The 19,146-nt window shown below is 48.1% G+C and overlaps 1 protein-coding gene across 7 annotated transcripts in view; it reads left to right on the top strand.

Annotated features, from left to right (window-relative positions):
- The window catches only part of GRAP2 (GRB2-related adaptor protein 2), a 70,780-nt gene extending 58,472 nt beyond the window's left edge, over nucleotides 1-12,308 (top strand). For 5 of the 7 annotated variants that reach the window (XM_011964179.1, XM_011964177.1, XM_011964180.1 and 2 more), the window contains 5 exons: nucleotides 1,809-1,928; nucleotides 6,912-7,080; nucleotides 8,974-9,204; nucleotides 10,339-10,461; nucleotides 11,836-12,308. In XM_011964179.1, the coding sequence (XP_011819569.1) occupies nucleotides 1,809-1,928; nucleotides 6,912-7,080; nucleotides 8,974-9,204; nucleotides 10,339-10,461; nucleotides 11,836-12,015 (823 nt within the window). In that variant the 3' untranslated portion in view covers nucleotides 12,016-12,308. The remainder of the gene's footprint in view (nucleotides 1-1,808; nucleotides 1,929-6,911; nucleotides 7,081-8,973; nucleotides 9,205-10,338; nucleotides 10,462-11,835) is intronic. The other 2 variants (XM_011964181.1, XM_011964183.1) reach the window with 2 other exon arrangements.
- The last annotated feature ends 6,838 nt before the right edge of the window (nucleotides 12,309-19,146 follow it).

The following is a 19,146-nucleotide window of genomic DNA, read 5'->3' as shown; positions in this document are numbered from 1 at the left end:
TCCCACACCCCAGTCCCCTACAGGTTTAGAATGTTTCCTTTTCAGTGAGGTCTTTCTCATCACCATACCTTACATTAATCCCTCACCCGCAGCGCCCCATCTCTCCTCTCTGTTTTCATGTTCTCTACTGCACTTACCATCATCTGGCACACTGCAGGTCTTAATTATTTTGTTCTTTTGTTTGTGTTCCCCTTGAATAGAATGTAAGCTCCCTGAGGGCAGGGGTAGGTGTCTGTTCTGCCTACTACCATGTCCCCACTGCACAGGAGGGGGCCCAGCACAGTACTAGATGTTCAGTAAAGCTTTTGAATGAATGAATGAATATGTAATATTGAAACCATAACCACTCATGTCTAATATGCAATGTGTGGTAATTTTTACAAATCTTGAAAGAAGCTCGCTATCAGATTGCAGTCGGAGGACAAATGTGTATTTCCTAAGTCCCCTTCACTTCTAAAATATTTCCTTTGTGATACGGCTGCTGTGGTGCATACCCCATTCCTTTTCCCATCCCCGTTACATTTCCCACACATGGCAGTGGTGTGTGTGGTAGTCTCTTGTTTAGCCCTGTAGAATTGTGTGGCAAATACTCAGGCAGAATTTCCAGGTCACCAGAAACTGCTGCTTTCAGCCCCCTCAGAGCACAGCCAACCTTCCCCCTCAGTCCCGGAGGGGGACTCAGTCTCCAATAAGTACCTCCTTCCTGCTACCCTTGTCTCAGGTTCCCAAATTCTAGAAAGCACAGAGAATTGCTCACAAAGGAATCCAAAGCAAAGGCCTGACAGGCTTTTATCTTCAAGGAACATGCATATGAACCTTCTGGTGGCAGCAATTAGAGCAGCCACCTTGAAGCAATGTGACACAGCCCCAGCTTTGGCCGCTGAGTGATTGCAGACACTCATTTTGCTTGTCTGTGGTCGAGAGGGGTCTCTGGCCTCCTGCCTTGAGGCTGCAGCCACAGCTTGCCTGGCCCTGTGTAAGTGTTTGACCTATTTCATACATGCCACGCTGTGTGCAGCTGTACCTCCAGGGGCTGCCACCCTGACCGTTCTGCTGATAGAGCGGTTTCTCCTGTTTCTTCGTTTCCACAGTAAAGATTATTTCCCAGCCTGGATTTTTGGGGCGGGCCCAGGATCTTGTTGTATAGACGCCACTCTCTGGCTGCTGCCAGCCTCGCTCATTTCCAAGTGTGTACACTGGACTCCCTAGAAACGCTGCAGCCTCTGCTAGGCACACTGAGCAAAGCCCCCTTGTGCTCCATGCCCGCCTAGGTAACGTGACACCCTGGGCTGTAACTCTCCTTTAATGCCCAGGGAGGAGCCTCTAGGCCACTGAGGCCTTAGTGCAGGCATGAGCACCCCAGGCCCTGCTCAGCCGGCTGCACCTGGTTGGCCCCAGTGCCTGAAGCCTTCCCTTCCCTCCCCGGTGCATCCTCTGTCCCCGCAGCTCTGGTCTATCTCTTCCGCAGCTGCCGGCAGGCGGCTGCTTCCTGCAGTGAGTCACTCCCACACTGCCCCATTTTGGTGCAGCGACACATTTCCATGATTGTCTCCCAGGCTGGAGAGAGACTTCTCCTGGAGAGAAGGAACAAAGAGGGTGAGTCAAGGGGAAAGCGCCCTCGCCTTTCCTGAAAGCTGCCCGGAGCACTGGTTTGATTTCAAACAGCCCCTGGCCCCTCTTTGGTCTCTCTCTGCTCCCTATTGTACAGAGTCCCCCGCCTCTTTCCCTCTGGGTCACCTCTTCTTCATGTCTCCCTCCTGTCACTCCTGTGTCTCATCCTGATCCTCTTATTTGATCTCGCCCCGCAGATGGTTTCACGAAGGCCTCTCTCGACACCAGGCAGAGAACTTACTCATGGGCAAGGAGGTTGGTTTCTTCATCATCCGGGCCAGCCAGAGCTCCCCAGGGGACTTCTCCATCTCTGTCAGGTACTGACCATTCCTGACACCGCCCTGACCCTTCTCAGCCTGTTAACCTCCCAGAATGCTGAAGCCATGAAGGGACCTCTGGAAGATGACCCAATGGTCAGAAGCATGGTGGCCTAGGGGCCAAGCATGGCAGCAACTTCACAGCTTGCTATTCCCAGTGCCTCCCCAGAATACATGCACACCACTCCTTAGCACACTGGTGTGTATTCAAAATTATTTCTATGCCCGTCTGCCTCCCCTTCTAGCCCAGGTGCTTCTGAAAGGGCAGGATTTTCCTCTACTTCATCTTTATGCCTTTAACAGTGTCTTGCACAAAATAGAGACACTCAGTGAGTATTTGTGGAAGGAAGCAGGGGTAGGAGGAGAACTCCCACTTGTCCAGATCCATCTGGGGGTTTAAATCTTAACCTTTTCTTTTATGATTGATGCATATCTGAAGAAGAGTCAGGGAAAAATAGAAATCTCAAGTCATTACTGTAGGATGTACAGGGGCGGAAAAGGTGTGGCACCTTTCTTCGCCCATCAGAGGAGTCACAGCTGACACTCCTACAAGACAGGTTAACGAGGAGAGTGGACACATTTGTTTCATCAAAGACTCGTGTGACACAGAAGCCTTCAAAAATGAAGACTCAAAACCCAGGGAAAGCTGTCTATTTTTATGCTTAGGTTCGACGAAGGATAGACAGCCCTGTCAAAATGGGATTGGACAAAGGGGGTTTGATCTAAGGTAACAGACTGAGGTGGGAAACTGAACAAGGCCTGTCCCAAGTTTGTTTTCTTTCTCTTTTTCTTTTTTTTGGGGGGGGTAGGGGGACAGGGTCTTGATCTGTTGCCCAGGCTGGAGTGCAGTGGTGCAATCATCGCTCACCACAGCCTCTGTGTCCCAGGCTCAAGCCATCTTCCCACCTCAGCCTCTTGAGTAGCTGGGGATACAGGTGCACACCACCACACCTGGCTAATATTATTTTTTCAACTTATTTTTTTGTAGAGACTGGGTCTTACTATGTTGCCTGGGCTGATCTCAAACTCCTGGCTTTAAGCAATCCTCCTGCCTTGGCCTCCCTAATAGTGACCCTTCTAGTCTCTCTGACCCACTGTGGGGAAGAGGAATTCCAATTTCTATGACTCACTCACACGGAGAAAGAGGAGAGGGAGACAGGAGGTCAGGAAAAGGCCAAAGGAAGACTTTGCTTCCAAGGCTACTTGTGAAGCCTTCCAGTCTCCTTTGGTTCAAAGCACTCAGCATGCCAAGGGGTGTCATTTTCTGAGCCCCAACAAATACATATATAGTTGTAGGCAGCTGAACAAAAAGAAAGGCTACTTCAACACAGTACAATACAACAAAACCGAAAACAAGAGAACAGAGCCAAGGAGGGCCAGGAGCGGGGGAGGACTGTAACAGTGAAATCTCACTAAGGTGCAGCACCCCATAGGAAGTGACTCAGTCCATGTGTAGACATTACACAGCCCCAAACTCAGAAGCCCAATTCGGAACACTGTGTGTGGTCAGCATGTTGGGGATCGCAAGTCACGTATCAGACTTGACCACATGTGAAACTGCAAGAATATAATGCTGTTAGCAGATCAGGAGAAGTACAGTAAAACGTTACTGTCAGGTTATTGACAGGAAATACCGATCTGGTTGATTCAATATATTTTGAAAGGCATGCGGCTTTGTTTTAAGGACAGAAATCCAATCTCAAGTAATAAACTGTGGCCACTTTGCTATTTAGAAAGAATGGATATTTGAAAGGATAGGTAGGAAGGACTTAAAAATAACAGGTCAACAATTTGTATGCCTGCATACCTTTAAAGTGGTCTCTTTAGCATTGCCCTTGCAATCTTGCTTAAACTCTTAATTTTCCTCAAGAAAAACCTTATTTTCATAACTTGGAGAATGGTAAGCTTTAGTTCAGGCCAATATTGATGTATCACAAATTCTAATCTTGTTAGGTCTTAATTAATGAAATTTGGCTCCATTAGCATATATTACAAGTCAGGGTTGGGCACTGTGGCTCATGCCTGTAACCCCAGCATTTTGGGAGGCTGAGGTGGGAGGATTGCTTGAGCCAACGAGTTGGAGACCAGCCAGGGCAACATAACGAGACCTCATCTCTACTAAAAATAAAAAATTAACCCAGTGCAGTGGCGCATGCCTGTGGTCCCAGCTACTTGGAAGGCTGAGGTAAAGGGATTGTTGGGGCCTGGGAGGTTGAGGCTGTGGTGAGCCAAGGTCGTGCCACTGCACTCTAGCCTGGGTGACAGAGCAAGATCCTGTCTCAAAAGAAAAAGATTATTTACATATATTATATACATATATAATTAGAAAAAACAATTATACATATATTATATTTAACATGTATGTATATATGTTACAAGTCAAATCTATTTCTTAAGCCTCCCCTCTCTACCCTATCATAAACTTGACCAAGTAATTTGTTAGACTGAGGGGTATCTCTTGGGCCTTTGGTTTGCATGAAGACGACTCTGGCTTTTTCAGCTAGAAACTATGGTTTTTGTGGTTTTGTTGGTTTTTTGAGACAGACTCTCGCTCTGTCACCCAGGCTGGAGTGCAGTGGCGCGATCCCGGCTCCCTGCAACTTCCGCCTCCCAGGTTCACAGCGATTCTCGTGCCTTGGCCTTCCGAGTAGCTGGGACCACAGGTTCACACCACCACGCCTGGCTAATTTGTGTGTGTGTGGTTGTTTTTAGTAGAGATGGGGTTTCGTCATGTTGGCCAAGCTGGCCTTGAACTCCTGGCCTCATGTGATCCGCCCACCTCAGCCTCCCAAAGTGCTACGATTATAGGCATGACCCACTGTGCCCAGACCCAGAACTATGTTTTATATTTGTTTTATTAAAGTGAATTCTACAAAACAGTCAGCCTTGACTTCTACCAAAGTCTTCCCCTGATATTGAGGCAATGAAGCTTCTAGTTATGGTAACAATTACCGTAATCATTATCACATCTTCTGCAGAAATGCAGTATAATATTTTCCAAAGCAAAATCATTGTTAATTATTTTTGCATCTGTCATGGGCACAGATAATTAAGAGCTAATTGTAGTTCTATCACTCAGCATTTGTTAAGGGCCTAAAACACCAGATTTTGGAGTCCAGCGCCCTGAGTCGCATCATTTCCTTTGTTCCTCTTCAGGCTTGAGACAATGGTCAGGCCATCCTTTCCCTGTAGACCCAGATGATCAGCAGCAACTCTTACATCCATTCTTACAGCTTATGAGAGTAAAAGGGTCAGTGTTTCACACTCTGAGTTCTTTGAGGTGGTGGATGAAAAATTATAATATCATAAGAATATTTCCTCCTCCTCACCCGGATGTGAAGGGTAATGACTTTGAGTTGATTCATGCTGTCTTAGAATGAAGAAAGTATCCGTTGGTGGCCAAAACCAAGGGGAAGACCACGCAGTGATTGCAATATGTTGATTACCACCCCAAATCAGTCAAGCAAGAGGCCGCTTGTACAACCTTTGGCTTCACCCAGCTATGAGCAAATCTCAGCATATAAGATGAGACTGAGGGTCAGAATTTCCATGTCCTTCTTAACACAGATCCCTAAATCCATCCCTAAGAAACCTGCACTTACTCTCAGAGGTATCTTTACTCTCCAAGACCCTTTAAAATTCTTGACCTTTCTTTTACATCAGGCAATTGGCATCACTAGTGCTGGTTTATTTTTAGATATAAATGTATGTCGTTTGAAAATAAACTTTACATCCAAAAGAGAATGACTTGGCAATAAAGTAAAACTGGATCTAATGGTAAAGGCTCAGTCCACCCTTCCTAGATGGATAAAATCCATTTTCTCTAGCCCTGGTTCAAATGTATCCCATCATTTGTGAGTCCAGACTGGCATCAGAAGGTGCTGATCTAAAAGAAGTTATCATGTTTACGTGGCGTGACAGGCAAGCTCACTAGACTGGAGTCAGAGACTCAGGGTTCTGGCCTCAGTCCTGCCACTCAGCAGTGACCTTGGCCAAGCCCCTGAACCTCTCTGAACCTCAGTGTTCTCATCTGTAAAATGGAGAAGTAAGGCTAAACAATCTCCAAGATCCTTGCCAATTAAAACTCTATCATTTTGCTGGGCGCGGTGCCTCACGCCTGTAATCCCAGCACTTTGGGAGGCCGAGTTGGGTGGATCACCAGAGGTCTGGACTTCAAGACCAGCCTGACCAACATGGTGAAACCCCATCTTTACTAGAAATACAAAAAAGTTAGCCAGGTGTGATGGTAGGTGCCTGTAATCCCAGCTACTCAGGAGGCCGAGACAGGAGAATCGCTTGAACCTGGGAGGCAGAGTTTGCAGTGAACAGAGATCGTACCACTGCACTCCAGCCTAGGCAACAGAGTGAGACTCCATTTCAAAAAAGCAAAAAAAAAAAAAACTCTATATTTCATACAAAGCTATTTCGCCAAAAGCTGAAAACACTTTGTAACCTTATTTATGCAAAACATAAACCAAGATGATCCTTATTACGTAGAGAAAAAATGTGACATATTTCTTAGGAAAGAGAGCAGCTTCTTACCTGCCAGTGCTAGCTTATGAGCTTAAAGGAGATGGTTCAAAGTATTTCTGGTAACAGAAAGATAATAGGAGCTTGAAATAACCCCACTGACATCTTGTAAATAAACCTTGTGAAAAGGTCCTTGATCTTTTAGTGGTTAAGGCACTTGGAACATGCTTTTCTTGTAAAAGGCTAGTTCCAGTGTCCAAGACAAATTTTAGCTCATCTGATTACCTTCTGCTGATGTAAATCCCCTCTAGCATAGCCTGTATCCTAAGTGGTCCATCCTGCAAAGCTCCTGCTGAAGCCTGACTGGGCTGGCCCACCTGCCCAGTGATGAGTGAGTCATCCATATCTACATCTCCTGCCGAAAGAGGACTCCACCATCCCAGATGCGAGCAGCCTGGAGGTGGTGACATTATCACCGTGTAACATACAATTTTGTTTTGCCTTGATCTCCAGGCATGAGGATGACGTTCAACACTTCAAGGTCATGCGAGACAACAAGGGTAATTACTTTCTGTGGACTGAGAAGTTTCCATCCCTAAACAAGCTGGTGGACTACTACAGGACAAATTCCATCTCCAGACAGAAGCAGATCTTCCTTAGAGACAGAACCCGAGAAGACCAGGTATGCTCCAGGTCCGATCGACCCCAGTCTAGAGATTTTAGGCAGCCCAAGTTCTCACGGGAACCACAAGGAAAAATGCATAGGATGGGTAGATCCTCTGAGTATACTGAAAGACAGGGCTCAGAGCGCTGAGGTCAGCTCTCAACTTAACACTTCCTAGTTGTGTGACTTTGGAAAGTTCTCTGAGCCTCAGTTTCCTCATCCATACAGTAGGGATAATGGTAATATCTACCTCCCAGGATAGCTGTGAAGGTTGGAGAAGATAATGTATCCCAAGCTACATGTCATTCCTCATCACACTGCACTCAACAAGCATCAGTTCTTACCACAGGTGCTGTTTTTTTGTTATTCATAGACATTGCTACACCAAAGTTTTCAACCTAGCTCAAGAGTTGTCCAAGATGAAGGAGTTGGGGGTGCTACAGACGGGGACATTAGGGAACAGCCTAGAGTTCAGGAATTAATTCAGCAGTTGGAGTTTTATGATGGGATTGGGAGTGGGGAGGACATGGGAGGAGAAAACTGCACTTGGAATTATTGCTGTTGGAACTGTTTGGAATACAGAGTATTGCTTTAAAAGGAAATGCGTCAGACAGACCTGGTATGAAATCCTGCTTTAATCACTTAGCTACCTGTATTCCCTAGCCAAGTTAAGAAACCTTCTGAGTATCAGTTTTCTTATCAGTAGAATGGAGAGAACAATAAAACCTCCCTCACTGGGCTGTTGTGAGGAGTAAATGAGTTACTATAGCTAAGCACTATCAGAGTCTGGTCCATATTAAGCACTAAGAAAATATTAACTTGCCTTCCATAAGTAAATTCACACATGCACACACACACTCTCTCTCACATACACACACACACACATACACCAATTTATAAACTATTTTTCAAAGGAAATAACATGGTTATAAGAGACAGGTATCATAGGAAGAAGCATTCACTAGAATAGCTGAAATCCTAGGGACAGGTTATCTGAAAAGGTATTGAGACTGTGAAAGCAATGTGTGCTTTGGGGAAGTCAAGAAAATCCTCCTTTTTCAAGTCCCTAGTTGCTTTTAAGCCTGAGAAGTTACTGCCAAAGGAGAAAAGAAGTTCCCACCAAATGCACACAGAAGTTGAGAAAGGAAAACAAAGGCTAGCCAAGACCTTGTGAATCACTCTAACCAGGAAACAAACAGAGGTATTAACTCACTAGGATGTGCATTCAGAGATAAGAGAAGCAATATAAAATTGCATTAAACGGGATTAAATGAGTTGGTATTTGTAAAGCGCTTAGAACAGTGCCTGGTATATGCTACACCCAGGGTCCTACGTAATTGTTTGTTAAATGAAAATAACAATATGGTATTTCTAATTCGTAAAGTTGTTTTAACATTAGGGAAAAAGGCCTTACTTCTTTCCCAGCGGCAGGCCTGGTTCCCATGGCATTGCAAGAATGTTGCTGTTTAGGTCTCTATCACCAGGCCATAAATGACAGTTCAAAATCACACAAAGTCAACAGTGGAGCTCATCTGGAGGGTAGGATGTCCAGTGGTGTGGCAACATGTGATAAGAAGGGGCAGCACTGTATCAGTAAAGTGGAATGTTTCAGCTTGATTACACAGAGAAAAAACAAGCACCCTGGAAATGGATTAAATGGCTACCAGGCGGAAAGTGTTGGTCTGTGAACCAGAGACCTGAACTCCTAAAACTGGGAGGATCTGAGAATATAGAGGCCACTCTGGAAAATGTGAAGGTCTGAAGTATCAATTCTCTTTCAGCTGCCCCCACCCACCAGCTATTTCTTGGAGCCGGAATGAGCAGGGTCCGGGAACAACTGCCCGAGGGTGGGGTAGGGCCAGAAGATCCAAGAGGAGGACGCATCTGCAGCATCTCTCTTCTCTCTCCCAGGGTCACCGGGGCAACAGCCTGGACCGGAGGTCCCAGGGAGGCCCACACCTCAGTGGAGCTGTGGGAGAAGAAATCCGGCCTTCGATGAACCGGAAGCTGTCCGATCACCCCCCAGCCCTTCCCCTGCAGCAGCACCAGCACCAGCTACAGCCTCCGCAATACGCCCCAGCGCCCCAGCAGCTGCAGCAGCCCCCACAGCAGCGGTATCTGCAGCACCACCATTTCCACCAGGTATCTGGAAAGAAGGCGGTGGGCACAATATGGTGGAAAGGAGAACCTGCCTCCCCTCCAGGCCTCGCCCGGCCTCTTTAGGTCTCAGAGAGTTCATGATGAAGACCCTGGACCCCCCCGCAAATGGCAGAAATAGGGAAACTGCTCTTGGCAAAGACATCTCTGTGAATTAAATGACTCCCGCCTGAACACACACACACACACACACACACACACACACACACACTCACACACACACACACACACACTTCCCCTGAGGACTCAGTGAACAATTGCTTCATTTTCCTATCAGCACACTTCCAAATCTATTCATGCCCCTTAACCCATCTGGCTGTTGAGATCCACAAGAAAAAAAGACTTAATACCCACAACAAAGCCTTGTTTATTACTTATTTATCCGCCCCTACCCTTGTTCCCGATGGGTTTTCAGGCAGCTTACTGAGATGGACAGTATGTTCATCGTTCCTGAATTCCTTAGCAGGGCACACAAAGTCCTTTGTGAGCTGCCAGAATCTATTTCCCCAGTCTCATCCCTGCTGCCTCCCACCAACTCCCCATGCAAACATACATTCCAGCAGCCCCACACTACCTTAGTTACCCGAATGGTCCATTGCGTTTCCTCTCATGCCTTCGTGGTGTTTTATATGATGATCCCTCTGCCTGATGAGCCCCGCCCTGGGCAGTCCTACTCCTCCTCTAAGCTGGAGTTCAAGCATCACCTCCTCTGTGAAGCCTTTCTTGATTTCCTGGGCAGACACAGATATTTCTTCTCTCTGCTCACTTACCACTTAAATGCACATGGTTCCCCCTCTAAATGGAAGCTCTATGAAGCCAGAGACCTTCTCTTTCCAGCTATATTTTCCTTGTGTCTGCTACTGGACACATGGTAGGTGCCTGATAAATATTTCTTGACTGAATAAATAAAACCCGCCTTTGCCTTCTTTGCCTTCAGAATCTAAGGTCCCTTTAGACCTTAGGTCCTCCTCCCCCTCAGCGTGGAAGGTTTATTGTCATCACCAGTAAGTATTCCTGGAATATACCAGCTGTGTGGATGGCACCTGAGCAACTCACTGGGGGAACCGGTGGGAGATGTCCTGGCAGCGGGATGACCCGTCTTCTGTTGTATGTTCCTAGGAACGCCGAGGAGGCAGCCTTGACATAAACGATGGGCACTGTGGCACCAGCCTGGGCAGTGAAATGAATGCGGCCCTTATGCATCGGAGACACACAGACCCAGTGCAGCTCCAGGCAGCAGGGGTATGAGAACCATCCCTCTCTGGGTTCCCTGGGGAAAGGCCCCAGAACAGAGCTCAATGGAGAAGATGAGGCAGGAGAAACTCAAACCACACAGATCTGGCTGGGCACGGTGGCTCACTCCTGTAATCCCAACAGTTTGGGAGGCCGAGGCAGGTGGATCACCTGAGGTCAGGAGTTTGAGACTAGACTGGCTAACATGGTGAAACCTCATGTCTACAAAAAATACAAAAAATTAGCCGGGCGTGGTGGCAGATGCCGGTAATCCCAGCTACTCGGGAGGCTGAGGCAGGAGAATCGCTTGAACCCAGGAGGTGGAGGTTGCAGTGAGCCGAGATTGCGCCATTGTACTCCATCCTGGGCAACAAAAGAGAAACTCCGTCTCAAAAAAAAAAAAACCGCACACACAGATCAAATGAGAGGGGATGGAATGTTTGGGGAGACCTGGGGCTGAGCCAGCACCGTCCAGTCTGTTGATCTCAGTCTGGTGCCTGCCAGGCCTTCCCTGTTCTCATGTCCTCGGTTCTGGTTCTTTATCGTCTTTATCGTAGTCCTTTACCATTGCCTTTATCATTGCATCTTTTTGTTTTGTTTTGTTTTTCGAGACAGGGTCTCACTCTGACTCCCAGGTTTGAGTGCAGTGGCACAATCACGGCTCACTGCAGATTCAAACTCCTAGGCTCAAGCGATCCTCCCGCCTCAGCTTCCCAAGCAGCTAGGTATATTATTTGTAGCGATAAGCTCTCACTATATTGCCCAGGCTGGTCTGGAACTCCTGGGCTCAAGCAATCCTCCTACCTCAGCCTCCCAAAGTGCTGGGATTACAGGTGTGAGCCACCGTGCCTGGCCTGTGATCCATCTTGACTCATGACTTGATTGCCCTAACATCAAGGGCTATTCTTTGGGGCATGTTGCCATTCTGTTTGTCACTCAAAGAAGATAAAAATACCACCTATTGATGTGGAGAGAGTGGTTCTCAGGGAGTCTCTTGGGGCTTTGGACAGTAACATCTGTTGGTAAAAGTCCTGAGTCTCCAGAGTGACGCTGGTGCATTCTGGGAACTTCTTGCTCAGGCCTGTGCAGAGGTATCTGATTTAAATTGCAGCAGGGTAGCCGGGCATGGTGGGTCACACTTGTAGTTCCAGCTACTTGGGAGGCCAAGGCAGGAGGATTGCTTGAGGCCAAAGATTCAAAACCAGTCTGAGCAACATAGTGAGACCCCATCTCTACAAAAAAGATTTTTTAAGCTGCAGAGGGGTCAGCCTTCAGGGAATGTTGCTCTCAAAGGACTTGGATGTGATGGGAGGAGCCAGCAGACCCTCCCCTGCCTGCCCAGCCCACAGCTCAGCAGAGCCTCTTCTGTGCTTCCCCCAACAGCGAGTGCGGTGGGCCCGGGCGCTGTACGACTTTGAGGCCCTGGAGGATGACGAGCTGGGGTTCCACAGCGGGGAGGTGGTGGAGGTCCTGGATAGCTCCAACCCGTCCTGGTGGACCGGCCGCCTGCACAATAAGCTGGGCCTCTTCCCTGCCAACTACGTGGCACCCATGACCCGATGAACCCTTCAGGGGACAGAAGTTTTTGTCTGGAGCCGCCCACAAGGAAGGGGGCAAGGAAAAAAGGCTGGACTCCATGACTATATATACATACATCTATCTGCATCTGCCTGTGTACACACAACATTTTATACTAGTAATTTATTGGCAATTGGGCTGGTAATTAGTTGATGCAAAAGGGAACTCAGGTGGAGAAGAATATTCACAGTTGCTTTTCTGCTCCCCTCAGGGGTGTGTGGAAGGCAGTGGGCGAGTTGGGAGGGGGGCAGGGAGATGAAATGGAGCTTCGTCCTGGCCTTCAGCTGTCACTGCTTCCTCCTTGTCTTGGGAATTTTCGCGGAGAACAGCTAAGCAGAGACCGTACCTCGGCATCGGACACAGAACAACAGGGTGGGGTTGAATATGGTGGGGCACGTTCTAGCTGACCTGCAAGCCCCGCTCACCTGGAGGGCTTGCAGGGCAGCTCTCCTCCTGTTCTCCAAGGGGTGGGCATTGCTGCATTGGGAATTAAGGTGCAGCTCAGTGCCACGGGCAGCCAAGCCAGTCTGAGCAGGGATGTGGAGGCAGGATAGGGTTGGAGAGACTCTGCCTGTGCGAGGCTGGCCTCCTAGTCAACACCTAGCTGAGACATTCATCTCTGTTCAAACTAATATTCCTTGGGTCTTTCAAATGAATGTTCCAATGTGAGGAGCCAAGTCCTGGGAAATCGAGGGATTTTCCACGATCCCCAAGCAGCTTACTCAGTGTAACCTCTACTTCCCCAGCTATGAAGGAAATAGCATCCTAGATTCCATAAAGTACTTGGAGAAGCTCTGGCTGAGAATGCTGAATGTTAGAGTCATTGTTTTATGGTTACAAGAGTGTGTCTCCAGGGCTGTGTTCATTTTCCCTCTTGATTTTCTGTTTTGAAGATGCCTTGCCCGGTGGCATGGAAAGAAGCCCACTTGATAAGAGCGCTGACTGTGGATTGATTGACTAAATATGACCCCAGGTGGAAGCTGGCTTTGACATGAACTCCCTGTTCAGTCTGACCATTGCTGTCCCCCTGCCACCCAAGAGTTGCACCTGGAGTAAGGAACCCCACCATGGCTGCCCCTTTCCATCCCCTCAAGCTAGAATCACGTGTCCAAGTGCTCACCCTGCAGGTGCGCAGCACACGTCAGCCTGGCCAGGGACGAAGGAAACACTGGAGAGGAAGCTCAGGGCCTTAGAGGAGGCCAGGCACAAACCCTTTCTTCACCAAGAGCACTCGGAGTTTGTGGGTGTGGGTGTGTACTCCTGCGGGTGTGCACATGTGTGCTTGCAAGCACATATGTGTGCACTCCTATGTGTATACATGTGTGCTTGTGTGTGCATATGTGTGCATTCCTGTATGTGTGGGCATGTGTGCGCATGCATCTGTGTGTCTGTCTGTGTGGTGAGACAGGAAAGAGGGGTGAAAGTGTTGGTGAGGGAGCCTGGAAGTTTTCTCTTCCCCAGCCTCCTCTAAGGAGGGACGGGGTTGGGGGCAGCCATTATTGAAGGTGATTGGAGAAGAAAGATTTTCTGACTCAGAAGTAACTGCCAGTGTAGCACAAGCAGTGTCCCTTGTGACTCTGATTCTACAGTTCTCTGATCCCCATGTTTCCTTTAGCGGAAAGAGGAAGAAAGGAACTCATGGTGGGTATAGGGAGGGAAAAGAAAATAGCCTGGTGGAGGCAGGTGGGGAGTCGAGCCTGAGGAAGGAGTGCCTGCAGCTTTTGGAAGTGAAAGCAGAGAGGGAAAGGTAGTTAAGACGTCCAGGAGTATCAAGGGGCAGCGTGAGAGGCACAGGGGGAGGAAAGGGAGAGGGTGAGTAGGGCCAGGGAAGAGAGCAGTGTGGAGTTGGTGGGCAGACAGTGCAGGAGGAGGGCCAGGCAGTGGGGAGAGGAAGAATCAGAGCAGAGAAACCGCTGCTACGGAAGGCAGGGAGCAAAGAAGCATAAGAAAAAGAGCAAGAGAAAGAACAAAGGCAGAGAAGACCTCCTCAGCTATTTTGGTGCTAGGTAATGTGAAATGCTGCAGTAAATAAAAGCCAAAAGTAATATTTGATTTTACAATATTTACAAACCATATGCTTTAAACAGCCCACAAACTTCATCCAGTTGTCTGATGATGTGGGAGGACCAGCTCTAGTTAGACAGAGGTACGTGATTGGATTCTGGTGGAGATTTTATGCCTTGAAAGACTTCTCAAGAAAGCAGTAATAAAACAAAGTGTCCTTGTTTGGCCAGGCTGTGTCTGGTGTCTGTGTCGCATAGCCCTCAGGTAGAGAATGAGAACGAGACCAAGGGGTGACAGGCGTCATCAGCCTGCAGGAGCTGACCCCATGGGCAGGGCGGTATGAGCAGAGCTTTCAGAACCCCTGGAACTCGGTGTTCTGTTCTAGCTAAAGCTACTGAAGAGTATTTTGTACTGAGATGCCAAAGCGTCCTTCCCTTGTTCGTCAGCATGCCTCCATTCAGAAGGAAGCGGGAAAGTCACCCAAACACCCACAAGGAACGAGGGCTGTTAGCAGCCAGGTAAAGAGGACAAGAACCAAACTGTCCACGTTATGAACGGGCAGGGGAAAGGGAGCTCAACCCCCCTCAGCCTCTGGTGCTGCCAGGGGGAGCCCCTCCCCATGTGTCCCCATGGGCCCTAGTTTCTACCTGATAGCATGTCAGCACCAGAGGAGGGTCCAGCCAGCGCCTCTCACCAGTCACATAACCAGCAGCCAACACATGGCCCCCGAGTTTAGCTGCAACATTCTATGTGACTTGGGAGCTTGGAGCTTCCAGAGAAAAACCCGTTCCTGTTGGACCAGTGGTTGGGTTTTCCTCACCACTTGCTGTGCCTCACCGCATTTCAAATATCTGGCACCAGCCACTGCCCACCCACTTTTTAGATGGCCCCAGGGTGATCTAACCATGGTGCTTCTCAAAATTTAAAGTGCCTACCAATTGCCTGGGGATGGTGTTGAAATGCAGCTTCCAACTCGGTCCTGAATTTCTAACGAGCTTCCAGGTGCTATTATTACTGGGTACACATGTTAAGTAGCAAAGGCGAAGAACTTAGCAGTGAGCAAAACTCTAATTGGATTCTTCTTCTGAGGATATTTGGCCATTTTTCTTTGCTGCTGATGAATAGGTCACTTTGGCTTTGGGACAGATGCAATGCAGAACTGTCGTTATTGACGTCATTCATATTGGGTGGCCCCGGTGACTTATTATTTTAGCATCTTTATCTCTATCTAGAATTAAAAAAATGTAATGTGAGAGGAATTCAGATGAAATGCAAATAGGAATTTCCTATAACAATTACTATTTCCTAATAGTAATTATTTTAAACATGAGCAGAAGTTGTAAAAGTTTTGTCAGGAAATCTTTAGTCATAAAATTGACTCTGGTCAGATGTGGCCCTGGTTGAGGCAGGGGACTGTGCTCCCAGCTAACCTAAAACACAACAGCCCACCCTGGGGACAGATACGCATGGCCAAAATATTTGCTGTTTGCCTTGTCTAAGCCAACATTTCAGCCCGTCTATACCAAGGCAAGGGTGTGAGAAAAACCTTGATTATCTCAATTTTTTCTAAAAAATGCTTCCTCAGTTCCTCCACTTTACTCCATGGCCATGCTTTACCTTGGCCATGCTGCCATCGTCTCTCGCTTTGGTAATTGTCAGCTTTCATACCCTTCTCCCTGCATTCTCTCCTGTAATCCGGCCCTTCACACAGATGCCAAAGCGATCTTTGTAAAAATAAATCTGATCACATCACTCCCCTTTCTACTGGATTTAGGTTTAAGTCCAAAGTCCTAATGTGGCCCTGTGAAGTCTGGCCCCTGCCTCACTCCTCAGCCTCCTCTTCTGCCTCCCCTGCCCCTTGCTTTTATGCTCCTGCCCCACTGGCCTTTCAGCCTCCAAATAGCCAGGGATTTGTCCCCAAACCTTTCACACTTGCCATTCTTGCTGCCTGGAGGCACATCCCCTGCTAACCCTGCTAACTCTTGTTCATCTCCAGGTCTGGGTTGGTTTTTTGTTTGAGATGGGGTCTTGCTGTGTTGCCCAGGCTGGAATGCAGTGGCACAGTCTCAGCTCACTGCAGCCTCTGCCTCCCGAGTTCAAGGGATTCTTCTACCTCAGCCTCCTGAGTAGCTGGGATTACAGGGTCATGTCACCAGGCCTGGCTAATTTTTGCATTTTTGGTAGAGACAGGGTTTCACCGTGTTGGCCAGGGTGGTCTTGAACGCCTGACCTCAGGTGATCCACCCACCTTGGGTTCTCAAAGTGCTGGGATGATAGCTGTGAGCCACCATGCCTGGCCCATGTCTGGGTTTAAATGTCACGTCCAAACAGTCCTCTCCTGCCTCCTAATCTAAAATAATCCTTCCCCTAAGATGGTCTCGTGAATCCTGTGCCTTTCCTGAATAGCATGTACACAGAGGATGACGCCAGACTGAGCTGTATGGCTTTTAGCCTGTAAGCTCCATGGAGCAGGGGTCACCTCTGTTTTGTAAACCATTGTACACCCAGCATCTAGCACACAGAGGCTCAGTAAATATTTTTCTAATGAAGGAATGATTGGACCTGCTTCATCTCATCTATTTACTCATTTTGTTTTGTTTTTTTTTTTTTTTTTTTTTTTTTTTACATGTATTTGCTTTATTTTTGGAGACAGAGTCTAGCTCTGTCGCCCAGGCTGGAGTGCAGTGGCGCGATCTCGGCTCACTGCAAGCTCCGCCTCCCGGGTTTACGCCATTCTCCTGCCTCAGCCTCCCGAGTAGCTGGGACTACAGGCGCCTGCCATCTTGCCCGGCTAGTTTTTGTATTTTTTAGTAGAGACGGGGTTTCACTGTGTAGCTCAGGATGGTCTCGATCTCCTGACCTCGTGATCCACCCGTCTCGGCCTCCCAAAGTGCTGGGATTACAGGCTTGAGCCACCGCGCCCGGCCTATTTACTCATTTTGTAACTCAACTGTCTTGGGCCTAACAGACCTATAGATGCAAACAAGGTCATATTTACAATGATATCCAGGTTCCAGTAGCTTTAGCCACTGTCTTCGGATTCTCCTCCAGTTAACTTCCGAGAGGCCAGGAGAGGGAGGCTGGTATCTCTCACGTGTTTAGGCACCAGTATACTCACACTTTCTACTCTGGTTCCAGTGCTCTGTTGCCCCACACATCCTCTGCTGACAATGCCTTCCTAGATACTGCAGATCCACTATGTACCACCTTTATCTGCTGGTGAATTGACCCAATCCTTCAGGACACCAAATCTGCTCTGCAGTCCCCATGACAGGAAGATTGGGGAAGAGGTAGAGGGGAGGATGGCCTGTGCCTGATTCTGAGAGGCACTGCTTGGACCCTGGCTCCCTCAGCATCTTCCATGAGCACAGCTGGCTCCCTTCTCAGCCGAGCCCTCCCTCTATCAGACAGAACAGGGGATACCAACCCTTCCCTCCATCTCTCTTCTCACTCTTCCCTGTTGCCTCTTTCTCCTTCCGCTCAAAAGAAGGGGAATGTACGTACATGCCATCATTGGCTCCCAGCTAACCTGAAACACAGCAGCCCACACTGGGGACTGATTAGCATGGTCAAAATATTTGCCGTTTTCTTTGTCTAAAGTCAACACTTCAGCCTGTCCATACCAAGGCAAGGGTGTCCCCTGCACCACACCATTTGTGCAGTAGATACCACCTAGAAGCCCAGTTGCTGTGCACCCACTCGTATTGTTTTAAGTTTTGCTATAATTAATTCATTAAATCAACAAATAATTGCAAAGCACCTCTTCAGGATCAGACACAATCAGCCATCGGGTCCTTCACATCTCTCAACTGTGTCCCTTCTCTACACCCATTCCATAGCCACTGCCTTACTTCAAATCTTTCTCACTTCTTTCCCTGGTGACTACAACAGTTTCAGTGCTCGTCTCCCTGCCATCCTGGCTGGCCCCCTGTAATCCAGCCTCCAAGGCAGTCAGGGAGATCTTATTCACAGACAGGCTGATGATACCAAGCTCCTGCACAAATCCTTGGGTTTCCCATAGTCTTCAGGCTGGAGTTTAACCTCCTTAGCTTTGCACTAAAGGCCTTTTGTGATCCGCCTGCTGCCTTGTTTGTTCAGCCACATCTTCTACCTCTCCAGTCCCAAATACCCTTTACTTCAGTCCCTTAGAACGATATGTGGTTCCCAGAATGAGGCATGTTTTCTCAGACCTCTGAGCTGCCCATATTCTGTTCTTTTTGCCTGGAATGCTTCCTCCCGCTGTTTGGTCTAGACAAGTGCTGTCCATTAGGACTTTCTGTGATGAGGGAAAAGCTCTGTGTCTGATCCATCCAATGTGGTATCCCCTAGCCACATGTGGCTATTGAATACTTGAAATGTGCCTGGTACAAATGACTGAAATAGCCACATGTGGCAAGGGGCTGTCTTATTGGGCAGCATGGGTCCAGACAGCTGTTACTTACTTTGAAATCATTAGCTCGGGGCTTAAGGTCTCCACTGGGAAACCATCCCAATATTATGATTGACATAAGTGCCCCCCGCCCCAGCTCCCGGTTATGTTCCTGTAGTAACCTTGTTCTCCCTCTATCCCAATACTCAGAACACCATTGTCAGTGATTCACTGATCTGCCTCCTCCACTAGACCGAATCTTTTTTAGGTCAAAGACAAGCAGTGCAGTCAATAAATGGTTGATGCCTGGATGCAGTGGTGTGCTGGTAAAGGTTTAATAATTGGCTGTCTCTGAGAGGAAGCCCTGACTTGTAGTATTTGCCAATTCTGTGGTGTAAACACTCCTACTATATGCCAAGAGAATGAGAAGACAAGTCACAGAGCAGGAGAAAATATGTACAGAAGACATATCTGATAAAGGACTATGATAGACAAAGAACTCTTAAAACTCAACAATAGGCAGGGTGCGGTGGCTCACGCCTGTAATCCCAGCACTTTGGGAGGCCGAAGCAAGTGAATCATGAGGTCAGGAGTTCGAGACCAGCCTGGCCAAGATGGTGAAACCCCATCTCTACTAGAAATACAAAAATTAGCCGGGTGCGGTGGTGGGCACCTGTAATCCCAGCTACTTGGGAGGCTGAGGCAGGAAAATTGCGTGAACCTGGGAGGTGGAGGTTGCAGTG

Source organism: Colobus angolensis, unplaced genomic scaffold, assembly GCF_000951035.1.
Source record: "Colobus angolensis palliatus isolate OR3802 unplaced genomic scaffold, Cang.pa_1.0 Scaffold65, whole genome shotgun sequence".
NCBI classification, from domain to species: Eukaryota; Metazoa; Chordata; class Mammalia; order Primates; family Cercopithecidae; genus Colobus; species Colobus angolensis.
Note: the sequence above shows the minus strand (reverse complement) of the source record. Positions and strands in the feature narration are given on the sequence as shown.